Source organism: Trematomus bernacchii, unplaced genomic scaffold, assembly GCF_902827165.1.
Source record: "Trematomus bernacchii unplaced genomic scaffold, fTreBer1.1, whole genome shotgun sequence".
In the NCBI taxonomy this organism is placed as follows: domain Eukaryota; kingdom Metazoa; phylum Chordata; class Actinopteri; order Perciformes; family Nototheniidae; genus Trematomus; species Trematomus bernacchii.
In genome coordinates this window covers 199,063-221,475 of record NW_022987669.1, presented here as the reverse complement: position 1 = coordinate 221,475, position 22,413 = coordinate 199,063, and the positions used below count along the sequence as shown (strand labels likewise).

At 43.8% G+C, this 22,413-nt stretch overlaps 1 protein-coding gene across 1 annotated transcript; it reads right to left on the bottom strand.

The window, feature by feature from the left end:
• Positions 1-311: 311 nt before the first annotated feature.
• Positions 312-20,949, bottom strand: LOC117487290 (zinc finger protein 658B-like). The gene is made up of 12 exons (XM_034135980.1): positions 20,798-20,949; positions 20,172-20,272; positions 17,923-18,180; positions 14,019-14,079; positions 12,565-12,821; positions 10,679-10,836; positions 9,400-9,711; positions 6,978-7,405; positions 6,022-6,080; positions 4,822-4,897; positions 3,689-4,039; positions 312-1,126 (listed from the first exon to the last, which is right to left on the bottom strand). The coding sequence occupies exons 1-12, from the start codon at positions 20,946-20,948 to the stop codon at positions 795-797; spliced, it is 2,544 nt and encodes an 847-aa protein (XP_033991871.1). The 5' UTR covers position 20,949; the 3' UTR covers positions 312-794.
• Positions 20,950-22,413: the final 1,464 nt, after the last annotated feature.

The window sequence follows — 22,413 nt, the reverse complement described above, 5'->3', positions numbered from 1 at the left end:
TAAGCTAACGCAGTATATGCTCCGACCGTCCACACTCACAACAACGGCCTATACAGACATAAATAAAGCAGCGACTGTATTCACCATGACACAGACAGTCTGTGGTTTGTACTTGTTTAACTTTTGTCTAGTTTCTGAACAGATATGAGGAGCTGTGAGCTCTGAGGGCTAACAGCTAACGGCTGTGTTGTTTTTCTGGGGTTCTCATTGAAGATGACGTCACGGCTCCGCCTACACTGCGTTACTATAGATACTGCCCCAGTTCCTAAACTGTAATGGAAATGCGCCATAAAGTGAGCCAGGCCTAACGAGGCCTAGCCATACCGAGCGAGGCCGAGCGAGGCCGTGTAGTGGAAACGCGGCATAATGGGACCTTATTTCCGAAAAGAGAGTTTGAAAGTTTATGTCAATTAAAACAACATGTTGTCCCCGTGTTCCTCTCTTTTTCGTGCCTTTTCCAACACTATAGTGTTTCTGCAAACCTCTTCTCCACGGATGAGTTCATGGGACATTATTTAATCTTTTGCTATGGATTACACACCTGATATCTGTCAATATAAAAGAAAATGTTGTCCCCGTGTTCCTCTCTCTTTCGTCCCTTCTCCATCACTGTAGTGTTTCCTCGAACATCTTCTCGGCGGCTAAAATCATGGGACCTTATTTCCAAAAAGAGAGTTTGAAAGTTAATGGTTGTCAATAATCTTTCCAATCCCGTTTGAATTGTGTTATGGATTACACACATGATATATTTTTCCAGAATACGACGTGTTCCTCAAGTTTTCGTCCCTTCTCCATCACGGTAGCGTTTCCTCGAACCTCTTCTCGGTGACGTGTTCGTTGACGTGTTCGGTGACGTGTTCGTTGACGTGTTCGTTGACGTGTTCGTTGACGTGTCTCCTCAAATGGCTCCCGGAGATGAACGTCTTCCCGCAGAAGGAACACCTGAACTGTTTGCAGTCGGTGTGCACGCTCATGTGGACCTTCAGCGACCCGGACTGAGCGAATCGTTTCCCGCAGTGAGCGCAGCCGTATCGTTTCTCTCCTGTGTGGACGCTCTGATGCCGCTTCAGGTTGCTGGAGTCGGAGAAACGCGTCCCGCAGAGCGAGCAGACGAACGGTTTCTCACCTGCAGGAGGAAACATCACAGATTAAAGGTCACCTATTATGTAAAATCCTAGTCTTCATGTCTCTTCTACATCAACATGTGTCCCCTCTTCTTCATGTCTCTTCTACATCAACATGTGTCCCCTCTTCTTCATGTCTCTTCTACATCAACATGTGTCCCCTCTTCTTCATGTCTCTTCTACATCAACATGTGTCCCCTCTTCTTCATGTCTCTTCTACATCAACATGTGTCCCCTCTTCTTCATGTCTCTTCTACATCAACATGTGTACCCCTCTTCTTCATGTCTCTTCTACATCAACATGTGTCCCCTCTTCTTCATGTCTCTTCTACATCAACATGTGTCCCCTCTTCTTCACTGTCTCTTCTACATCAACATGTGTCCCCTCTTCTTCACTGTCTCTTCTACACTCAACATGTGTCCCCTCTTTCTTACATGTCTCTTCTACATCAACATGTGTCCCCTTTTCTTCATGTCTCTTCTACATCAACCATATGTCCCCTTTTCTTCATGTCTCTTCTACATCACCATGTGTCCCCTCTTCTTCATGTCTCTTCTACATCAAAGTGTCCCCTCTTCTTCATGTCTCTTCTACATCAACATGTGTCCCCCCTTCTTCATGTCTCTTCTACATCAACATGTTGTCCCCTCTTCTTCATGTCTCTTCTACATCAACATGTGTCCCCTCTTCTTCATGTCTCTTCTACATCAACATGTGTCCCCTTTCTTCATGTCTCTTCTACATCAACATGTGTCCCCTCTTCTTCATGTCTCTCTAACATCACATGTGTCCCCTCTTCTTCATGTCTCTTCTACATCAACATGTGTCCCCTTTCTTCATGTCTCTTCTACATCAACATGTGTCCCCTCTTCTTCATGTCTCTTCTACATCAACATGTGTCCCCCTCTTCTTCATGTCTCTTCTACATCAACATGTGTCCCCCTTCTTCATGTCTCTTCTACATCAACATGTGTCCCCTCTTCTTATGTCTCTTCTTCATCAACATGTGGTCCCCTCTTCTTCCTGTCTCTTCTTCATCAACATGTGTCCCTCTTCTTCATGTCTCTTCTACATCAACATGTGTCCCTCTTCTTCATGTCTCTTTCTACATCAACATGTGTCCCCTCTTCTTCATGTCTCTTCTACATCAACATGTGTCCCCTCTTCTCATGTCTCTTCTACATCACATGTGTCCCCTCTCTTCATGTCTCTTCTCATCAACATGTGTCCCCTTTCTTCCTGTCTCTTCTACATCAACATGTGTCCCCTCTTCGCCATGTCTCTTCTACATCAACATGTGTCCCCTCTTCTCATGTCTCTTCTACATCAACATGTGTCCCACCTCTTCTTCATGTCTACCTAGCTTCATCAACATGTGTCCCCTCTTCTTCATGTCTCTTCTACATCAACATGTGTCCCCTCTTCTTCCATGTCTCTTCTACATCAAACATGTGTCCCCTCTTCTCCATGTCTCTTCTACATCAACATGTGTCCCTCTTCTCCAGTCTCTTCTACATCAAACATGTTGTGTCCCTCTCTCATGTCTTCCATGTCTCTTACTTCATCAACATGTGTCCCCTCTTCTTCCATGGGTCTCTCTCATCAAACATGTGTCCCCTTCTCTCGTCCATTGTCTCTTCCTACAATCACATGTGGTTCCCACCTCTCTTTCCATGTCTCTTCTACATCAACATGTGTCCCTCTTCTTCACTGTCTCTTCTACATCAACATGTGTCCCCTCTTCTTCATGTCTCTTCTTACATCAACATGTGTCCCCTCTTCTTCAGGTCTCTTCTACATCAACATGTGTCCCCATCTTCTTCCATGTCTCTTCTACATCAACATGTGTCCCCTCTTCTTCATGTCTCTTCTACATCAACATGTGTCCCCTCTTCTTCATGTCTCTTCTACATCAACATTGTGTCCCCTCTTCTTCATGTCTCTTCTCCATCAACATGTGTCCCCTCTTCTTCATGTCTCTTCTACATCAACATGTGTCCCCTCTCTTGCATTCATGTCTCTTCTACATCAACATGTGTCCCCTCTATGTCTCTCTACCTTCAACATGTGTACCCTTCCTTTTCATGTCTCTTCTACCATCAACATGTGTCCCCCTCTTCTTCATGTCTCTTCTTCATCAACATGTGTCCCCTCTTCTTCATGTCTCTTCTAATCAACATGTGTCCCCTCTTCTCCATTGTCTCTTCTACATCAACAATGTGTCCCCTCTTCTTCATGTCCTTCTACATCAACATGTGTCCCCTCTTCTTCATGTCTCTTCTACATCAAACATGTGTCCCCTCTGTGGAAAGAGACTCTGAAAGTTCAGGAACAAAGATCCTCTCTCTTTTTGTCCTGATCCATTTCTATAAAAAACCTGTCTGAAAAATGAGCTGATCAGATTTTGGCCACTTATGATGTCATAACGATGTTTTGTCTTGTTGTAACCATTAGCCAATCACCAACCAAGGTAACCCCCCCCCCCCCCCCATGCATTCTTTGCCTAACTCATTATTTTCTCTAGACAGCAGCTGATTTTAAGTTGCTACGACAACCCCCTCACCTGTGTGGACCCTCAGGTGAGTCTTCAGGTTCTTCAGGCAGGCCATAGTCTTCCCACAGAAAGTGCAGAAGAACTGTTTCCCCTGCTGGCCGTTTCCTTCGTCAGTAACTATATGAAAACTGTTCGAATCCGACGTCGCAGAAACGCTGTTGCTGGCGTACGAGCAGCTGGGATCCTCCCCCAAAGGATTGTGGGTAATGAGCGGGGGGTGTTGGAGCTGTGGTTCGAATATCAGGCAGTCAGACCCTCCGCTGACCTCTGACCTCTGGCAGGAAGAGCTGACAACTTCCTTCGCTACTTCCTGTTTGGTCAGAGGGGGCGGGGCTTCCTTCTCTGTGTGTCCGTCAACACCTGGAGAAAATAAGACCAGAATTGAACACTTTCACAAACTTTATCGAGTGCTTTTTTATGATTCAAATGATAGTAACACTTTAATTTAGCGTGAGAACGGCTTCAAAATGTTACAGTGTACTAAAAAATCGTATGTCAAATGCTCTAATCCAGGGGTGTCAAACTCAAGGCCCGGGGGCCAAATCCGGCCCGCGACTTCATTTTATGTGGCCCCACAAGAGCTTGCAAAGAATATAATATGTTTATTATACGGTTACATGCTACTTTACAGAAGCACGTTGCCCATAAACGACATGTCCCACAATGCATCTCAAATTTGACTTTTTCTCAGAATTTGACTTTTTTTGTCCAAATATGCCTTTTTTCTTAGAATTAGCCTTTTTCTCATAAATAGATTTTTTTTTCAAAATGTCACTTCTCTTTTTCAAAATGTCACAATCAATGTTTTTCCAGAATGTGGCTTTTCTTTTAAAATCATATTGTGACATTCTTACTGAAGAGACTTGCAATTATTTGCTCTAGACTTCTGCTTTCAGACGTAGATAATTATGAAGTTATATTAATTAATGATATAGTCTTAAAGTTACAACCGGCCCTTTGAGTGCAACCATAATGCTGATGTGGCCCGTGATGAAATTGAGTTTGACACCCCTGCTCTAATCTATAAATCTCTGTCAAATTGCTCAAATTGCAATTTCTTTATGGAAATATGTGACCAGGTATCGTCTTAGATTTTGGATATTATGTCCAATAAAAAGAGAGTTTATTATAACTGGACTCACGGTGCGGCTCAGTTTGGGAACAGAACTCGTCGTCCTCCACTTTGATCGTCAGTTTGATGGATTCTCCGACAGCCAGCTGCAAAAAGAGAGAGAGATTTAAGAGAGGTCTACTTCATACTTATACTCCACTACACTATATCAGTATTTTGTGTCTCTACTTTAAAGAGTCCTCTCCTGCTGATGTTCAGGTGTATATCAGTATGTAGTGTCTCTACTTTAAAGAGTCCTCTCCTGCTGATGTTCAGGTGTATATCAGTATTTAGTGTCTCTACTTTAAAGAGTCCTCTCCTGCTGATGTTCAGGTGTATATCAGTATGTAGTGTCTCTACTTTAAGAGTCCTCTCCTGCTGATGTTCAGGTGTATATCAGTATGTAGTGTCTCTACTTTAAAGAGTCCTCTCCTGCTGATGTTCAGGTGTATATCAGTATGTAGTGTCTCTACTTTAAAGAGTCCTCTCCTGCTGTTGTTCAGGTGTATATCAGTATGTAGTGTCTCTACTTTAAAGAGTCCTCTCCTGCTGATGTTCAGGTGTATATCAGTATGTAGTTGTCTCTACTTTAAAGAGTCCTCTCCTGCTGATGTTCAGGTCTATATCAGTATGTAGTGTCTCTACTTTAAAGAGTCCTCTCCTGCTGATGTTCAGGTGTATATCAGTATGTAGTGTCTCTACTTTAAAGAGTCCTCTCCTGCTGATGTTCAGGTGTATATCAGTATGTAGTGTCTCTACTTTAAAGAGTCCTCTCCTGCTGATGTTCAGGTGTATATCAGTATGTAGTGTCTCTACTTTAAAGAGTCCTCTCCTGCTGATGTTCAGGTGTATATCAGTATGTAGTGTCTCTACTTTAAAGAGTCCTCTCCTGCTGATGTTCAGGTGTATATCAGTATGTATTGTCTCTACTTTAAAGAGTCCTCTCCTGCTGATGTTCAGGTGTATATCAGTATGTATTGTCTCTACTTTAAAGAGTCCTCTCCTGCTGATGTTCAGGTGTATTTCAGTATGTAGTGTCTCTACTTTAAAGAGTCCTCTCCTGCTGATGTTCAGGTGTATATCAGTATGTAGTGTCTCTACTTTAAAGAGTCCTCTCCTGCTGATGTTCAGCTGTATATCAGTATGTAGTGTCTCTACTTTAAAGAGTCCTCTCCTGCTGATGTTCAGGTGTATATCAGTATGTAGTGTCTCTACTTTAAAGAGTCCTCACCGTCCCCCGTGTAGCATCGTGTTCAGAGGGGTCAGCGTATCCACATCGCACCGCCTCACCTGCAGGAGGTGAAAGAAAAAAATGTCTATCAATATTTAAAAACCATGGTGCTTATTGCTCATCAGTTAGGATGACATGATAATGTCAGAGATGCTTCTGATGATACATGAACACCTTTAGACTGTAACAATAGATATCCTTTGGCAGTAAAGTGACTCTCACAAATTCCCTTTTTTTAAAACCACCTATTCTCTGTGAGGATCAGATTACTTCTCCCATGACGGATAATTAGTGCGAATGCTGTGCAATGTGAAATGTTACCGTTTTTCAACTATAGTTGTAAATGTAAGAGGTTTATTTCTCATTCAGATCAATGGAAAGGCTCTCCTTTCACTGCACATCTCCATGGAAACCTTTGATCTCTGGGCTCACACACAGGTGTTTGATAACGTCGTCACCATGGTAACCTTTGATCTCTGGGATCACACACAGGTGTTTGATAACATCGTCACCATGGTAACCTTTGATCTCTGGGCTCACACACTTACTTGGTTTTTGTAGCTAAAAGCAGACAACTAATAAAATATTCTGCTTTTTCAGCAACAAATGTACACAGTTTACACTTACAGCATTCGCACGCATTTTCAGCAGGAAATGCATTTTCTAATTAAAAATGTACTTTTGGGTTATCTGTCGCCACTTTTTTTGTTTTTTACAGACTCTTTAAATACGAACTTAAAAAAAAAAATCTGACTAAATACGCACTTTTTTTTCCAGGCTCTCTAGTGTAAATAACCCTAACCCCTAGGATTAATGTTTGTTATTTTGAGAAATGAAAAAGTTCATGTGGAGGAGACAGCTAGCCGCCATTAAAAAGTGGTGACAGATGACCAACAAGTTCCATTAAAACACTTTATTAAAAATGTTTTACCTAAAGTTCAAATAAACTTTTTTACCTCCAGTTTTTCCGGTCCTCCGGCCGTTTCCAGGCTGATGATGAGCGGAAAGCTGAGCGGCAGCGCGGCCGTTAGATAGGGGCAACGCGGTGCCGCATGCGGTGGTTCTGCCGCCTGCGGTGGTTCTCAGCGCCGTTCCGCCTGCGTTGGTTCTGCCGGCTGCGGTGGTTCTGCCACCTACGGTGGTTCTCAGCGCGGTGCCGCCTACGGTGGTTCTTCCGCTTGCGGTGACCCGGACCGCTCGGATCTCCACGAGCCGCAGCTTTCTGCGCAGCGCCTCGTTCTCTTTGCGGCTCCGCGAGACCTCGAGCTGTAGCACCGCGAGCCCGCTGTCCACGAGCTCACAGATCTCCGCCACCGCCGTGTTCGCGAGGACCTCCATGATGGAGGCGAGCTGCGCGTGCAGGGACGCGGCAGGGGACATGTTTTATGGTTTAATGTTTATTATAATAAGAATAAAAAGTGGAAATCTGGACTAGATTCCCCCAACGAGATGTAAACAGTCCGGAGACAAACCCGGAAGTGAAGCGGGGGCAACAAGGACTAGAGAGCTAGTGCGCATGTGCAACGTCTCAGTTTAAATTATTTCTTGCAGAATTATTATAGTAGTTTTTTCATTAGTGTTTGCAATGTTTACATTATTTTCTGCATTTATTGCATTATTTTCTGCATATTTTATTACCACAAAATAGAAATAGTCTGTATATAAATAGAATATGTGCTGTATATTAGAATCTAAGAGTTTAGTTGTGAATTATACCAGTGTGACCCCAAACACACATTTATTTCAATCATGTCAATCCTTTATTGATAGACTTTCATCTAAAACTAATTAATGATGATTATGATTATTAGCCTGCTAATGTTTCGCTCTGCAATGTCAGTTTTCATATTGCTTTTATTATCTGTTTTTTTCTTTTCGTGTATCTTTGCAGTCATCATTTAGTGCATAAAGCAATTCTTTATTTTGCTCCACGCCCCGATCATATTCACATTAAATAATAGCTAATCCAAAAACTAAAATACAGAACCACTATCAACAGCTATTGCTATTTAAAATAATGGAGACCATGAGACACACTGCCAGCAGCACAAACTGAAACACTTCTTGTTCTTGAAATACTGTTCAATCATCACCTTTAAGACAGAAGAGGTGAAATGTGAATTTTAAAACACGATCATATTTATTCAGGATTCTTTAAAACACCTTTTGCAGAGGTGACAGGTCAATTAGTGATTTCTTACAAGTACAAATAAATCCTCTTTTGGAAGAAAACATTCCCAAAAAAGCTTCAGTCGTCAGAAGAGCAACACACGTAGGTTTAAGATAACTTAAAATATATATATACATATGTTAAAAAATCTGCAAAATACAAAAAGTAATAACATACAAAACTGTAGGAAGAGTTTTATAAACAAAGAAAAACACAATAACTGTAATTAAGTTTTTCTGCATCGGTTCAATATTTTTCCAAAGATGGTATAATTTTTTTTCTAAATTAACTGATTAATAGATATATTTCAAAGAGTCTATTTCTGCCCTGCCCCACACACACACACACACACACACACACACACACACACACACACACACACACACACACACACACACACACAACACACACACACACACACACACACACACCACACACAACACACCACACACACACACACACACACACACACACACACACACACACACACACTACACACACACACACAACATCACAACGTGTTGGGGATTCAGGGGTTTCACAGTTTCAAAACCCCAACTGCAGTTCAGCATGTCGTTGTGTCCCCTTGAGACACTTCACCACCAAATTATGCTCACTGTGGGGATTTGTCCACAGTACTGAATGTATGTAAGTCGCTTTGGATAAAAGCGTCTAACAAGTGACATGTGATGTAATGTAATGTCACCTCGTGGCTCAGCTCATGTCTTGTGAATTCTCCGGCCAAAGCTCCAAATAAACCGTCAGTGTTTGCCATCAAAGTTCCAGCTCTCTGAGTTTCGTCGCCATTGCTTCAGAAGTTTCCATCACACACATTATTCACCTGCAGCATCTGGTCTAAAGCCACCAGCCTCAGGGTCAGTTTCATCCCACAGGCCATAAGACTGTTAAACACCTGAACTTTTTTAAGAACATCCATAAAATTAATCTGTTTGCAACTTACAAATTAGTTATCTAATATATCATATTCCAATTACTTGTATATCGACTCGTCTGGCACTATTTCTATTCTATTCTATTTGTATTTACCTGCACTATTTTATCTGTTTTATTGTGTTGCTCTGTTGGAGGAGCCTGAAAACAGGAAGCATGTGAAAACCAGAGGTGGGAAGTAGTGAAGTACAAATACTTCCCTGACTGTACTTAAGTACATTTTTAGGTAAAAACGTATTCTCTTGTTTACACATTACGTCAACATTAGATTTTGTTCGCCTCCAGAGACGTGGTAGCGGTCCATGTGCAGCTTCAGGCTGTATTTGACGATGAAGCTGCGCGGGCAGAGCGTGCACGTGTACGGGCGCTCCCCGCTGTGCACGTGCTCGTGAGCCTTTAGGTGCGCCGACTGCGTGAACTTCTTCCCGCAATGTGCACACCTGAAGGGCCTCTCACCGGTGTGGATCCTCATGTGCACCTCCAGGTTCTGAGAGGTGGCGTAAGTCTTCGAACACACGGAGCAAAACAGACGCTTCCCTCCCTCAGCGCCGATAAACTGCGTCTGGTCCCTGGAGGAGAAGATCATATCGAAATCAGAGAGGTACACACATCCTTTACTCAAGTAGAAGTACAGATACTCGCGTTTAAAAATACTCTGGTCAAAGTAGAAGTACTGACTAAACTTCTTTACTCAAGTAAAAGTAAAGAGGGCTTTGAAATGTACTTCAGTAAAAAGTACCCATAACTAGCAGCTGTTTTAAAGAGTACCTGACCTCCCTTTATATTAATAGAACAATAATGTCATTGTTAGCTAATGAATGTTTCCATGCTGAACAACGGCAACATGACAACGTTTTCATTGGTCCCTCTTCTTTAGAGAAGACCAGGAAATGATGGATACACGGATCGTGTTCAAATCAATAGGCACGCAATGACTCTAAATAATAATGATCACGCCACCAAACACACATTCAAACTAAAGGAACCAGCCTGTTTGGAAATGTGAGAAGTAGAAAGTACAGGTATTTGGGTTCAACATGTGAGAAGTAAGAAAGTACAGGTATTTGGGTTCAGGTATTTGGGTTCAACAGTAGAAGTAGAAAGTACAGGTATTTGGGTTCAACATGTAAGAAGTAGAAAGTACAGGTATTTGTGTTCAACATGTAAGAAGTAGAAAGTACAGGTATTTGTGTTCAACATGTAAGAAGTAGAAAGTACAGGTATTTGTGTTCAACATGTAAGAAGTAGAAAGTACAGGTATTTGTGTTCAACATGTAAGAAGTAGAAAGTACAGGTATTTGGGTTCAACATGTAAGAAGTAGAAAGTACAGGTATTTGGGTTCAACATGTAAGAAGTAGAAAGTACAGGTATTTGTGTTCAACATGTAAGAAGTAGAAAGTACAGGTATTTGGGTTCAACATGTAAGAAGTCAAATTAAAAAGTCGTCAGGAAAATAAGTAGTGGAGTAAAGTACTGATACCAGAAACATGTGCTTAAGTACAGTAACGAAGTATTTGTACTCCACTTCTTCCCACCTCATCTCGTAATCAAACGCCGAGTCACTGCTCTCGGTCGAATACGAGCCGCTGACGCTGACCATCTTCAGCCCGAAGGCGTCGCCGTCTTCCAGGTTCCCGTCCTGATGAAACTGAGGGAAGGACGACAGCGTTCTGGGGCTGGAAGGAGAGTCCGTCTGCACGAAAACACAAAAAGCATCAATAAGGTGTGAAGATTTCCTGTTCTTTCAGAGAGGGAGTACAGAAGCTGTAGTGAGTAACGGTAGGAGTTCAGCAGGCTAAAACAAAGAGGGCTTTAGTACAAACTAGGGCCCAATTCCAAACCACACCCTACCCACTCCCCCTCAGTGATGGAGTGAACTCCGTCTGTAGTCTCACTCTAACGAGATGGAGGGTGTGAAAACAGCACAAGGCTTTGGGACGAACTCCCCTCTCTCCAGCTGACACAGGAAATGCCGTAAATCTACGTAACAACGGTTTCAAATCAGCTTCTCTTGGATTAAAAATTAAACAAATAAAACTAAATTTTTTTTTTTTTTTTTTTTTTTAAATGGTGTTTATTTTTTGTAAAACACTTTTTGTTTTAAAATCTGATGTTTGTAAGTCGCTTTGTTTTTGCAACAGTCTGTAAATATACACAACTTTATAATAAAATGCAGTTAAAAACAATACGAGGTAGCATGAAGTTGTTAACATCTGTATGACGATATTAAATGTGTCTCTTGTAGTGCAGTTTATCAGTTAATGTTTGCAGGAACTATTTGTGAACGAGCAAACGGAGGAGTAGTGTGTAGGGGGGCGGTTTGGAATTGGGCCTGAACCTAACCTCAAAGCTTTTATTTTGAAATAAGGGAGGGGAGGGCTGTGGCGCAGTGGACTAGTGACGCAGTGGACTAGTGGCGCAGTGGAGCAGTGGACTAGTGGCGCAGTGGAGCAGTGGACTAGTGGCGCAGTGGACTAGTGACGCAGTGGAGCAGTGGACTAGTGGCGCAGTGGACTAGTGACGCAGTGGAGCAGTGGAGCAGTGGACTAGTGGCGCAGTGGACTAGTGGCGCAGTGGACTAGTGGCGCAGTGGACTAGTGGCGCAGTGGAGCAGTGGACTAGTGACGCAGTGGAGCAGTGGACTAGTGGCGCAGTGGACTAGTGACGCAGTGGACTAGTGACGCAGTGGACTAGTGGCACAGTGGACTAGTGGAGCAGTGGAGCAGTGGACTAGTGGCGCAGTGGAGCAGTGGACTAGTGACGCAGTGGAGCAGTGGACTAGTGGCGCAGTGGACTAGTGGCGCAGTGGAGCAGTGGACTAGTGGCGCAGTGGAGCAGTGGACTAGTGGGCGCAGTGGAGCAGTGGACTAGTGGCGCAGTGGAGCAGTGGACTAGTGGCGCAGTGGAGCAGTGGACTAGTGGCGCAGTGGAGCAGTGGACTTGTGGCACAGTGGACTAGTGGAGCAGTGGACTTGTGGCGCTGTGGCACAGTGGACTAGTGGCGCAGTGGACTAGTGGCGCAGTGGAGCAGTGGACTTGTGGCACAGTGGACTAGTGGAGCAGTGGACTTGTGGCGCTGTGGCACAGTGGACTAGTGGAGCAGTGGACTTGTGGCGCTGTGGCACAGTGGACTAGTGGAGCAGTGGACTAGTGGCGCAGTGGAGCAGTGGACTAGTGGCGCAGTGGAGCAGTGGACTAGTGGCGCAGTGGAGCAGTGGACTTGTGGCGCAGTGGACTAGTGGCGCAGTGGACTAGTGCGTTGGTGTTGGGATCAGGGGAGCACAGGTTCAAACCCCACTGCAGTCAGCATGTCGTTGTGTCCCTGAGACACTTCACCCCAAATTGCTCCTGTGGGGATTGCCCGCTTTGGATAAAAGCGTCTAACAACATACATGTAATGTAAAAATAACTAGAGTTTCACCATCTGAAGTGTAGTTCTGGGGCTGCTGGAGGGAGACTCTGTGAGGCTGAAGAACGAGGGTCTGTTCGGGTCCGTCTGAGAGGAGAAGGATCCGAGCGACTCTCCGGCCTCCAGAGAGTCCACCAAATACACTGGGAAGTTCTTCTTCGCTGGTTTCGGCGTCTCCGAGGAGGACTTCCTGTCGGCGTCCTCGCCTCCGGGCCAGAGTCTCTTCACGCTCCGGCTGACAAGATCTCTGGAGGAAGACGTTTTATCATCTGCAGGGAAATACAAAACGCATCACTGAGAGGAAGAATAAAGTATGAGGGCGCTAACGTCACTTCCGGACAAAATTAAGTCCCGCCCACTTTCCGGTGGTGAAAATAATGCATTAGAGCGAAGTGGGAAATAATAGTGTCTTCATTTCTTAAAGCTGCTGAGTCACCTCAAACAACACATTTGATTTGATTGGATTTATTTCGAATGTGTAAAACAATAATACAAAAAGATAATAATTATAACATGAGAATTATTATACAATACAAAATCAAGCAGTGTCAAATTGATAAACAAAAATATGACTGATTCTAAATTATATATAAACACAAATTCAGAGTCACGGTTTCTTTACTTCCTCTATAGAACAAAAAGGACAGTAAAAGAAACTCATAAATCTCAGTTTCAGTGTCAGACCCACCGGACATCCATCCTATAATTATTCTCCGTAAAAACAAAGCTGTCTCTGCCGTCTGACGCTCTCTCTGTTTGATGCTCATATTTCTGGAGAAATTATACAGAAATATAGTTTTCCGGCATCACTTTAACATTTTCAATTTCAAAATCTGCATTTCGGTCTGAGTGTAACGGCCCGTCCACGCGGCGGCGTGCGTTGAAGCTTCAACGCTTCTTCCCATTCACTTTGAATGGGGTCACGCTTTGCCGAACTTTGTGGTTGCGTCGCTTCGCTTTGCTCGCTTCAAAAGTTGAGAAAAGCTCAACTTTTGAAGCTTCGACGGAAGCTTCGACGGAAGCGCCAGCCAATCAAATCATATGCCAGTACAAGCTCTAGCCAATCAAACCGCATGCTTGTGTATCTGGGGCGGGAGATTCATGTGATTGGTTGTTTGCCGAGTTTCAGACATGCCCGTCGGCAAGCACGCTGCCGTGTGGACCATGCATAAGAGAAATATATAAAACACTGAATATATTTCTTGTTCTTCTCAGAAATTGTCTGTAAACCTTCTTTCTGCAGAGGTTAGATGAGACACACGTGATAGTTTATCAAGTTTTGTAACACTTAAAATGATTGTTGTTAACCTCAAAGCTTTGTTTTTTAAATAATTTAAGTTTCTTCATTTTAAGAGTTGTCTCAAGTGACGCAAATAAAATATTCAAATATGGTGACGTCGTTTTTTAACCATTTGTTAATTAAGTTTACAGAAAAAATAACAAAATACTGGGTGGTTTCCCCTCACCTTCCTCTGAGCTGTGGTTACTGTCTGAGTCTTCGTCTTTGATCAACACCACGTCGGGAAGCTGGAAAGAATAAACGTCAAAATGAACACAGGAAATAAAACAGTAATAATAACAGTTACAGCTTAAAGTGGGGAAGACTTCAAACGTCTTTAATTCCACCAGAAATACAATTTAATACCAAATTCCTACTTTAATTTGTGTGACCTTAATTCAAGGTGTATTTGGTAAATGATTGTAAAAAATGCATTAATTAAAAGACCAATTTATTTTGTATTTTATAATGGAACATCAGAAAAAATTATACCTTAAATCCCCCCAAAAATACAATATATAAATGTATAAAAGAATATTAGAATTTGAAAGATTTAAAAAGGGATTTAAAGTGCACCTATCATGCTATTTTAAGGCATATATTATGGGTCTCAGATATATAAAAATATATAAAAAACATGTCTGTGAAGTTTTTTGCTTCAAATCCCAAACAGATGCCCCGTTGTAGCCATGCCTCATACTGCTCATACCCCTCTGTTCCAGCTGTTAGAGAAACAAGGATTTTGGGTCCTTAGCTTGAAAAAAAAAAAAAGAGGAGGCGGAGCTAATGCCTGATCAGAATTCTACCGGAGATAAAGTAAAATTCTGCTGTGATAAAACACCATCCTGTTCTAAACCACATCAAGGATTATTTCTGAAACAGTATGGAGCTCATACTTTTTCTCTTGCGGGTTTATCACGGTGGGACCCCTGGTCACTCTAATGGGGGACATTGTGGGGACACGGTGGGACCCCTGGTCACCCGCGTTCCTTTTTTTATTTCCTGCTTTTTAAACACGTGCTCTCCAGTACAGGTTAGCTCTCAGTGTTAGCGAGGCTTGCTAATGTAAACAAAGACGAGATTACGTCCAAAACCCTCAGGCATTGTTTCTGATAGCAACTTTCTGTGGGTCCACCGCCGATTTGACGTCATATCGGCAGCAAATCTGTATCCGCTCGTTGTTCTCCCGTTTTTAAAAGATTTGGGTACGGAGGAAAAGAGAGAGGGTTTTATTTTCTGACGCTGTGTGAGTTCCCCGACACATCGGGGGCACGTGTTTATGTATAAAATACATTAACAAGTGCATTTTGCATGATAGGTGCTCTTTAAAAGTGGACCTATCATGCTATATTTGAATAATATAGTGTAGGACCATACCTATATAAGGCATATTTATACTTTTTTTTCTTCAAAATACCAAACAGATCATGCATTTTAGCCATGCCTCATTTTGCTCAATTTGACCATTTCTAGCTCTGTTTTTGCAAGGGCTGATTCTGTGAGAACAGCACCATCTACAGGCCTGGCATATGTACTACAGCGTCTCCAGCGCTTTCGAACAGCAATGGCCGTGGCTGTCTCCTCCTGATTGGTGGAGTTGGCCCAATAGCCGTAGCGCCACCGTCCTGACGTCAGGACAGTGTTCAAATCTGGATCAGTTTTTATCAGATCCGTTGCAGCCCCTTTTTTAGAGATTTGGGTATGGAGGAAAATAGAGAGGGTTGTGTTTTCTGACACTTGGTGAGTTCCCTGGAACACCGGGGACACATATTCATGTAGAAAAGACGTACACAAGTGCATTTTGCATGATAGGTCCCCTTTAAGGTTCATTTCATTGAAGCTTTTTTTTTTTATCCCATTATCTCAAAATCTCCGTTTAATTATCAAACTATCTAGAATTAAAATCAAATAACATCTTATCACAAAAACCTGAGTTTCAGCCCAAGGCAACGAGACTGAGATGAAGAAATAAATGAAAATGTTTTATCTTGAGATCAGCTTCAGATAAGGAGATGATTAACATGCTGTCAGCTGCTCTCAGTGCATACACAGTATTTAAGGTGGATCTTAAGGCATAGTAACGATATTTAAAAGGATGCAGTGACCGGTTTGTTCTTGAACAACACATCATCATTAAAGCGGAAGTTAAAAGTGTGGAGGAAGAACAGGGAGGTCATTATTAAATTCAGTGATGGTTTACTTGTTATTTACTTAAAGAGGCCCTATTTTCCTTTTTGTACTTGTCCCTTTCCTGTAGTGTTTTCTACAGGTTTTAGTGCATGTAAATGGTCTGCAGAGGCTAAAATCCATGTGTTCCCTCCAGAGCAGGGGGGTCAAACTCAAGGCCCGCGGACCAAATCCGGCACGCGACTTCATTTTATCCGGCCCGCAAGAGCTTTCAAAGAATATAATACGTTTATATTCCGATTTACAGAAGCACGTTGCCCATAAACTACATGTCCCACAATGCATCTCATTTTGAGACAGACTTCTGCTTTCACACGTAGTTAATTATGAAGTTATTACCCTATCCGATAATAATCCAATGCAGAGGCAATCATGTCGTATAATACATTATTTGATATATATTTATTAGGGCTGTCAAGTTAACGCGTTAATAACGCAAAAAAAAATTAACGCCACTAATTATTTTAACGCGATTAACGCATGTGTATTTTTTGTCCTCGGCCGCCGTAGTTTCAGAGCGCATCGAGTTTAAAATACCATCGACAAGCTGATGCTGACAGCCCCGCTCCTGCCGCCCGCTTGTGGCAGACCACACTTCCACGCTCACTGGCAGGCCCGGACTGGCCATCGGGAGGACCGGGAGGGTGTGTGTATGTGTGGCGCGACTCGCGCGAGCGAGGCACACCTTACGTGTTGTTGTTGTTAGCATCTGGTGCTAGCTAGCTGCGCTAACGGATATAAGGAGCTGTTTCAATGACATTTCGCCGACAACTGCGCCGAGCACTTGACTTTATGCAGGTAGCCAGACAGTGGGACATTGTACGAAAAGTCAGCACACTCAGCACGGATAGTACGCGCTACATGATTGCAGCGTCCAGGCAGCTCCCATTCGAGCATATATGCCTTGAGCGGCACATAGCTCCAACGTGTGGGCTCCACACACACACACACACACACACACACACACACAACACACACACACACACACACACACACACACACACACACACACACACACACACACACACACACACACAGCACACACACACACACACACACACACACCACACACACACACACACACACACACACACACACACACACACACACAGCACACACACACACACACACACACACACACACACACACACACACACACACACACACACACACACACACACACACACACACACCACACACACACACACACACACACACACACACACACACACACACACACACACACACACACACACACACACACACACACACACACACACACACACAGGTTGAATTGAGGTGAATATTTGTAATGTTCAGGTTGTTGTGTTTAATATTCATGAGAATATTTGTCATTGTTCAAATGATAATAAACAAACATATAAAGCATATTTGTCCACTCATATGTTGATAAGAGTATTAAAAACTTGAAAGATATCCCTCTAAGGTACATTTAGAACAGATAAAAAATGTGCGATTAATTTGCGATTAATCGCGATTAAATATTTTAATCGACTGACAGCCCTAATATCTATATAGTCTTAAAGTTACAACCGGTCCTTTGAGTGCAACCTTAATGCTGATGGGGCCCGCCATGAAATTGAGTTTGACACCCTTGACGTAGCCCATCGTTAATCCAGCGGATCTTACGCAGAGGAAGGATCCAAAGTCCAGACAAGAATCTCCGTTTGTGCATTTTATTCCAACACAAAATTACAATTAAAATGTTTCCTATATCTCTTTTCCTATGGCTTTCCTTTGTGTGGCTTGAAACACCTTAGTAGAAAACCATGTGCCTACTAGTGCTCTACCCCCCCCACCCACCTGTCTCCAATATATATACAATTACACCAGGTGCTCCGTGATGACATTGAGTTTGACCCCCTCCCATTCTTTGTGTTTACCTCCTCCCTCAGCACCGCTCCTCCTCCTCCAGCAGCTGCTGTGTGTCCCCGGTCATTCTCCGGTTGCTGTGCGTCCTCAGTTGTCGGTTCGATCCCCGCTCTCCCCTCAGTTGTCGGTTCGATTCCCGCTCTCACCCCCCGCACCACGATGGACTCGATGAGGATCAGCTTCTTCTTCAGGTCCTGGTTCTCCTTGTGTTTGCGCTGGATCTCCGTCTGCAGAGCCTGGTATCCCTCCGCCACCAGCTCATAGATCTCCTGCAGGTGACCAGGGGCCAACAAGAGACATGGGGGACAAAGAGGGACACAAAAGAGAGGGACACAAAAGAGAGGGACACAAAAGAGAGGGACACAAAAGAGAGGGACAATGTGGGATAAGTTACTGCAGCGATAAGATACGTTTTAAAAATAAACATTTCTATTGAAACTATTAGCTTATAAATAAGTAAATACATTTATAGACTTTGTTGGTTGATTGACATCCGACACAGCTAATGGGGGACATTGTGGGGACACGGTGGGACCCCTGGTCACTCTAATGGGGGATATTGTGGGGACACGGTGGGACCCCTGGTCACTCTAATGGGGGACATTGTGGGGACACGGTGGGACCCCTGGTCACTCTAATGGGGGACATTGTGGGGACACGGTGGGACCCCTGGTCACTCTAATGGGGGACATTGTGGGGACACGGTGGGGACCCCTGGTCACTCTAATGGGGGACATTGTGGGGACACGGTGGGACCCCTGGTCACTCTAATGGGGGACATTGTGGGGACACGGTGGGACCCCTGGTCACTCTAATGGGGGACATTGTGGGGACACGGTGGGACCCCTGTTCACCCTCATGGGGGACGTTGTGGGGACACGGTGGGACCCCTGGTCACCCTCATGGGGATGTTGTGTGGACACGGTGGGACCCCTGGTCACCCTCATGGGGGACGTTGTGTGGACACGGTGGGACCCCTGGTCACCCTCATGGGGGACGTTGTGTGGACACGGTGGGACCCCTGAGGCCTGTACTACGAAGCTGGTTCAACTTAACCTGGATATGTTGGAGTTAGCCGGTTGGCCCAATCCAAAACATACGCGCTCTCGCTAAACTGTACTACGACGCTGGTTATCAAGTGGATCGCTCAAGCCAGCCGTGTCCTATCTAGTTAGGTGCGCGTTCACATGAAAGGGGTGGTATTTGGAGCATTCGACCAATCACAAACACGGACAAGCGTACTGACAGCGCAGCGTCATACTTCCTGAATGAAAAGTGAACTTTAATATTAGTCAAATATGAAGAAGTTAAACTTTAAACATCCATGACTTAAACACTTTACCCAGGATCAAAGCCACATAGCTGCACCTGCAAGGTGAATACAGCTGGTAAAAGAAAAAGTGTTTGAATGCGTACATTAACAGGTTTATGAAATCACTGCCCCCGTCTAAGACACGATCTGACTTTAATTACATTTGACTCGAGTGTTTCGTCAACTTAATGTGTTGCTTAAAATAATACTTCTGCATACAGTATGTGACACTGTGAGTGTTGCACGGCCAGATACGGCTCAGCTGACTCAGATAAGGAGATATATGATACATTATGATGTGATATGATATGAATGATAATGGGACACATCGACGTCTGCACTCACAGTGCCGCGGACTGTACTTAATGTTACTCTGATCCGGTTACTTATGTCGTGGCAGATATTTAAGTAAGCTTTCTTAACGCTAATGTTATAATAGTCAGATTGCTCTGAAGATGGGAGGGGATATTCTTGTGTATGACTTGATCGCTTTAAACTCCGCACACGGAGCTCTGATTGGTCAGCAGGCGGTGCTTTCACTGAGTTGATCTCTTAGCCTGCAACCTAACCTGCTCCGGACCAGGTTTGCCGCTCAGCATAAGTTACCATGGAGATCTAGCCCGCTAAAAAGAGAACCAGCGTCGTAGGACCGGAAACCCAGAGTTAACCCTGAATTTAGCCGCTAAGCGAAAATCCAGCTTCGTAGTACAGGCCTCAGGTCACTCTAATGGGGGATGTTGTGTGGACACGGTGGGACCCCTGGTCACTCTAATGGGGGATGTTGTGTGGACACGGTGGGACCCCTGGTCACTCTAATGGGGGGCATTGTGGGGACACGGTGGGACCCCTGGTCACCCTCATGGGGGACGTTGTGTGGGACACGGTGGGACCCCTGGTCACCCTCATGGGGGACATTGTGGGGACACGGTGGGACCCCTGGTCACTTACCTGCACGGCGGCGGTGGTCAGAGCACTCAGGATGATGGAGATCTGCTCCTGGAGAGCGACGCTGCGGAGAGACGCCATCCAACCAGAGCTCTGCTGCCCTGCTTTGTGTCAGGTGCAAAGAAACACACATTAACCTCAGCAGCAAGTAGACAGATCCACAATAACAGTTTATCTCATTGTCTGCCTTCTGTAAAGCGTCTGTGAGCACCTGATAGACTTCAGGAATGTAATCCGTTACGACAACTCGTTACCTGTCAGTAACTTAATCTCACTTTCTGTTACTTTTGGATTACCTCGATATCAAATGCAAAGCAAATAAAAACAAGAGACAATAAATAACAATAGGATGTTATTTAATTAAGTGTATGTAGAAATGTCACCTTAGAAAAGAAGAAACTAGGATATCAATACATTATATTATACTTCTGTTTAATAAATCAGGTGTGCACTTACTGCATTCAAAGAGAAATGTATTTAAAATAAAGAAGAATTAAAGTAGATATAAACCATAACGGAAATGCATTCAATACGTTGACCTGTATTAAATCCATATGTATTTATACATGTATTGTTATGCTGCTAGTCATCTCTGTGTTTCTAATGTCATGTAAATCGAAGATAGTGACCTTCTTTGCTTCCTGATTGCGTAATCTCGTCACATGTAATGAACTCCCGAGAGTAAACCGTTCTGGAGGGTCCAATCTGCGAAGCCACAAAACTAAACAAAACGAGAATAAAAAATGTGTTTCTGCTCACGAGCGTTTTCCGGAATAACATACCCGACTTCTTCTTTGGTTTTAATGGCAGAGAGCTCACTAACTTGAAGGGGTATTACTGCCACCTGCTGTGCTGGAGGGAGGACTACAATAAGTAAATAAGAATAAGAATTTTAAAAGGAAGAAAATTATAGAAAAATAAGGAAATAGGCCCAGTGTGCAAAAACTAGACATACGTGGCAGTAGGACAGACAACATAAACAATCATACGGGGGGAATAAATAGTTAAAAATATTGATATAAAAATAGTTTATAATTGTTAAAGTGCATTCAAAGTGTGTATAGGCCTATGCGTGGAGATGGTTACGGTTATTGCATTAAGTGTGGTGGTTGAGCACTGTGACTTGAAGCTCCTGTCTCTCCTCCCAGAAGGCAGGAGAGAGAACAGTCTCTCAGAGCAGACACAGTTTTTCAGCAATGTCGCTCTGCCATGCAGTCACACCATTTCATCCTTTTCACCCTCAGATCCACCACACCACCAGCAGAGGGACCCAGAGTTGTTTGTCGCAGAGCCCTGTGAAGCCACCAAGAGCATTGAAGTGGATGTTAACTCTACATCAATGATGATAAAGGGCTCTATGAAAGTCAGAATGACCTCAAGCCCAACATCTGAGGCATCCACCTCTCAACCTACCAGGGTCTCCGCGCCAGCACCTGGTTCCCCGGAGCTCAAACAACCAGGGGCAAGAGCCTGTCCCGTTCACCGGACCGTCCACCTGGGAATACACTGACACATTAACACCTGAAATAACACAACTCATCAATAAGAACCTTGACACACTCAGACATTGGCGCCCCCTTCCACATAGTACACCCAACATTAGTCAGGAACATAGAAATATTATTAAAACATTAGGTAACAGCCAACACATTAAACCAGCAGACAAGGGGGGGCAAATAGTCATACAGCACAGGGACAATTACATATTAGAAGCACATAGACAATTAAATAACAACACATATTACAGACCCCTGACACACTCACTACAATTAGAAACACAAACACTATTAGGAACATTACAGAAACACTATACAGAAACAAATCCATCAACAAAAGACAATATCTGGATGGTCCGGAGGAGCCCAGGCCCCGTCTCTTCTACCTGCTCCCCAAGATCCACAAGCCTGTGGAGACGTGGACGGTCCCCTCTGGTCTGAAACCTACAACATCACAGAATACATAGATCACTTCATCAATCCCCTCTCCAAACTCCACCCTAGCTACATCCAGGACACCTATCATTTTGTTAATAAAATAAAAAACCTCCCCATTCCCAGTCACACCCTTCTTTTTTCTTTCGACATAGACTCCTTATACACCAATATAGAAACTCCACTTGGCCTCTCTGCCCTTCAACACACCTTCAATAAATACCCCAACCCAGCCGGACCCGACAGTCACATCATCCAGTTACTCCACCTCACCCTCACCTGGAATGATTTTGTTTTCAACAGTAACCAGTACC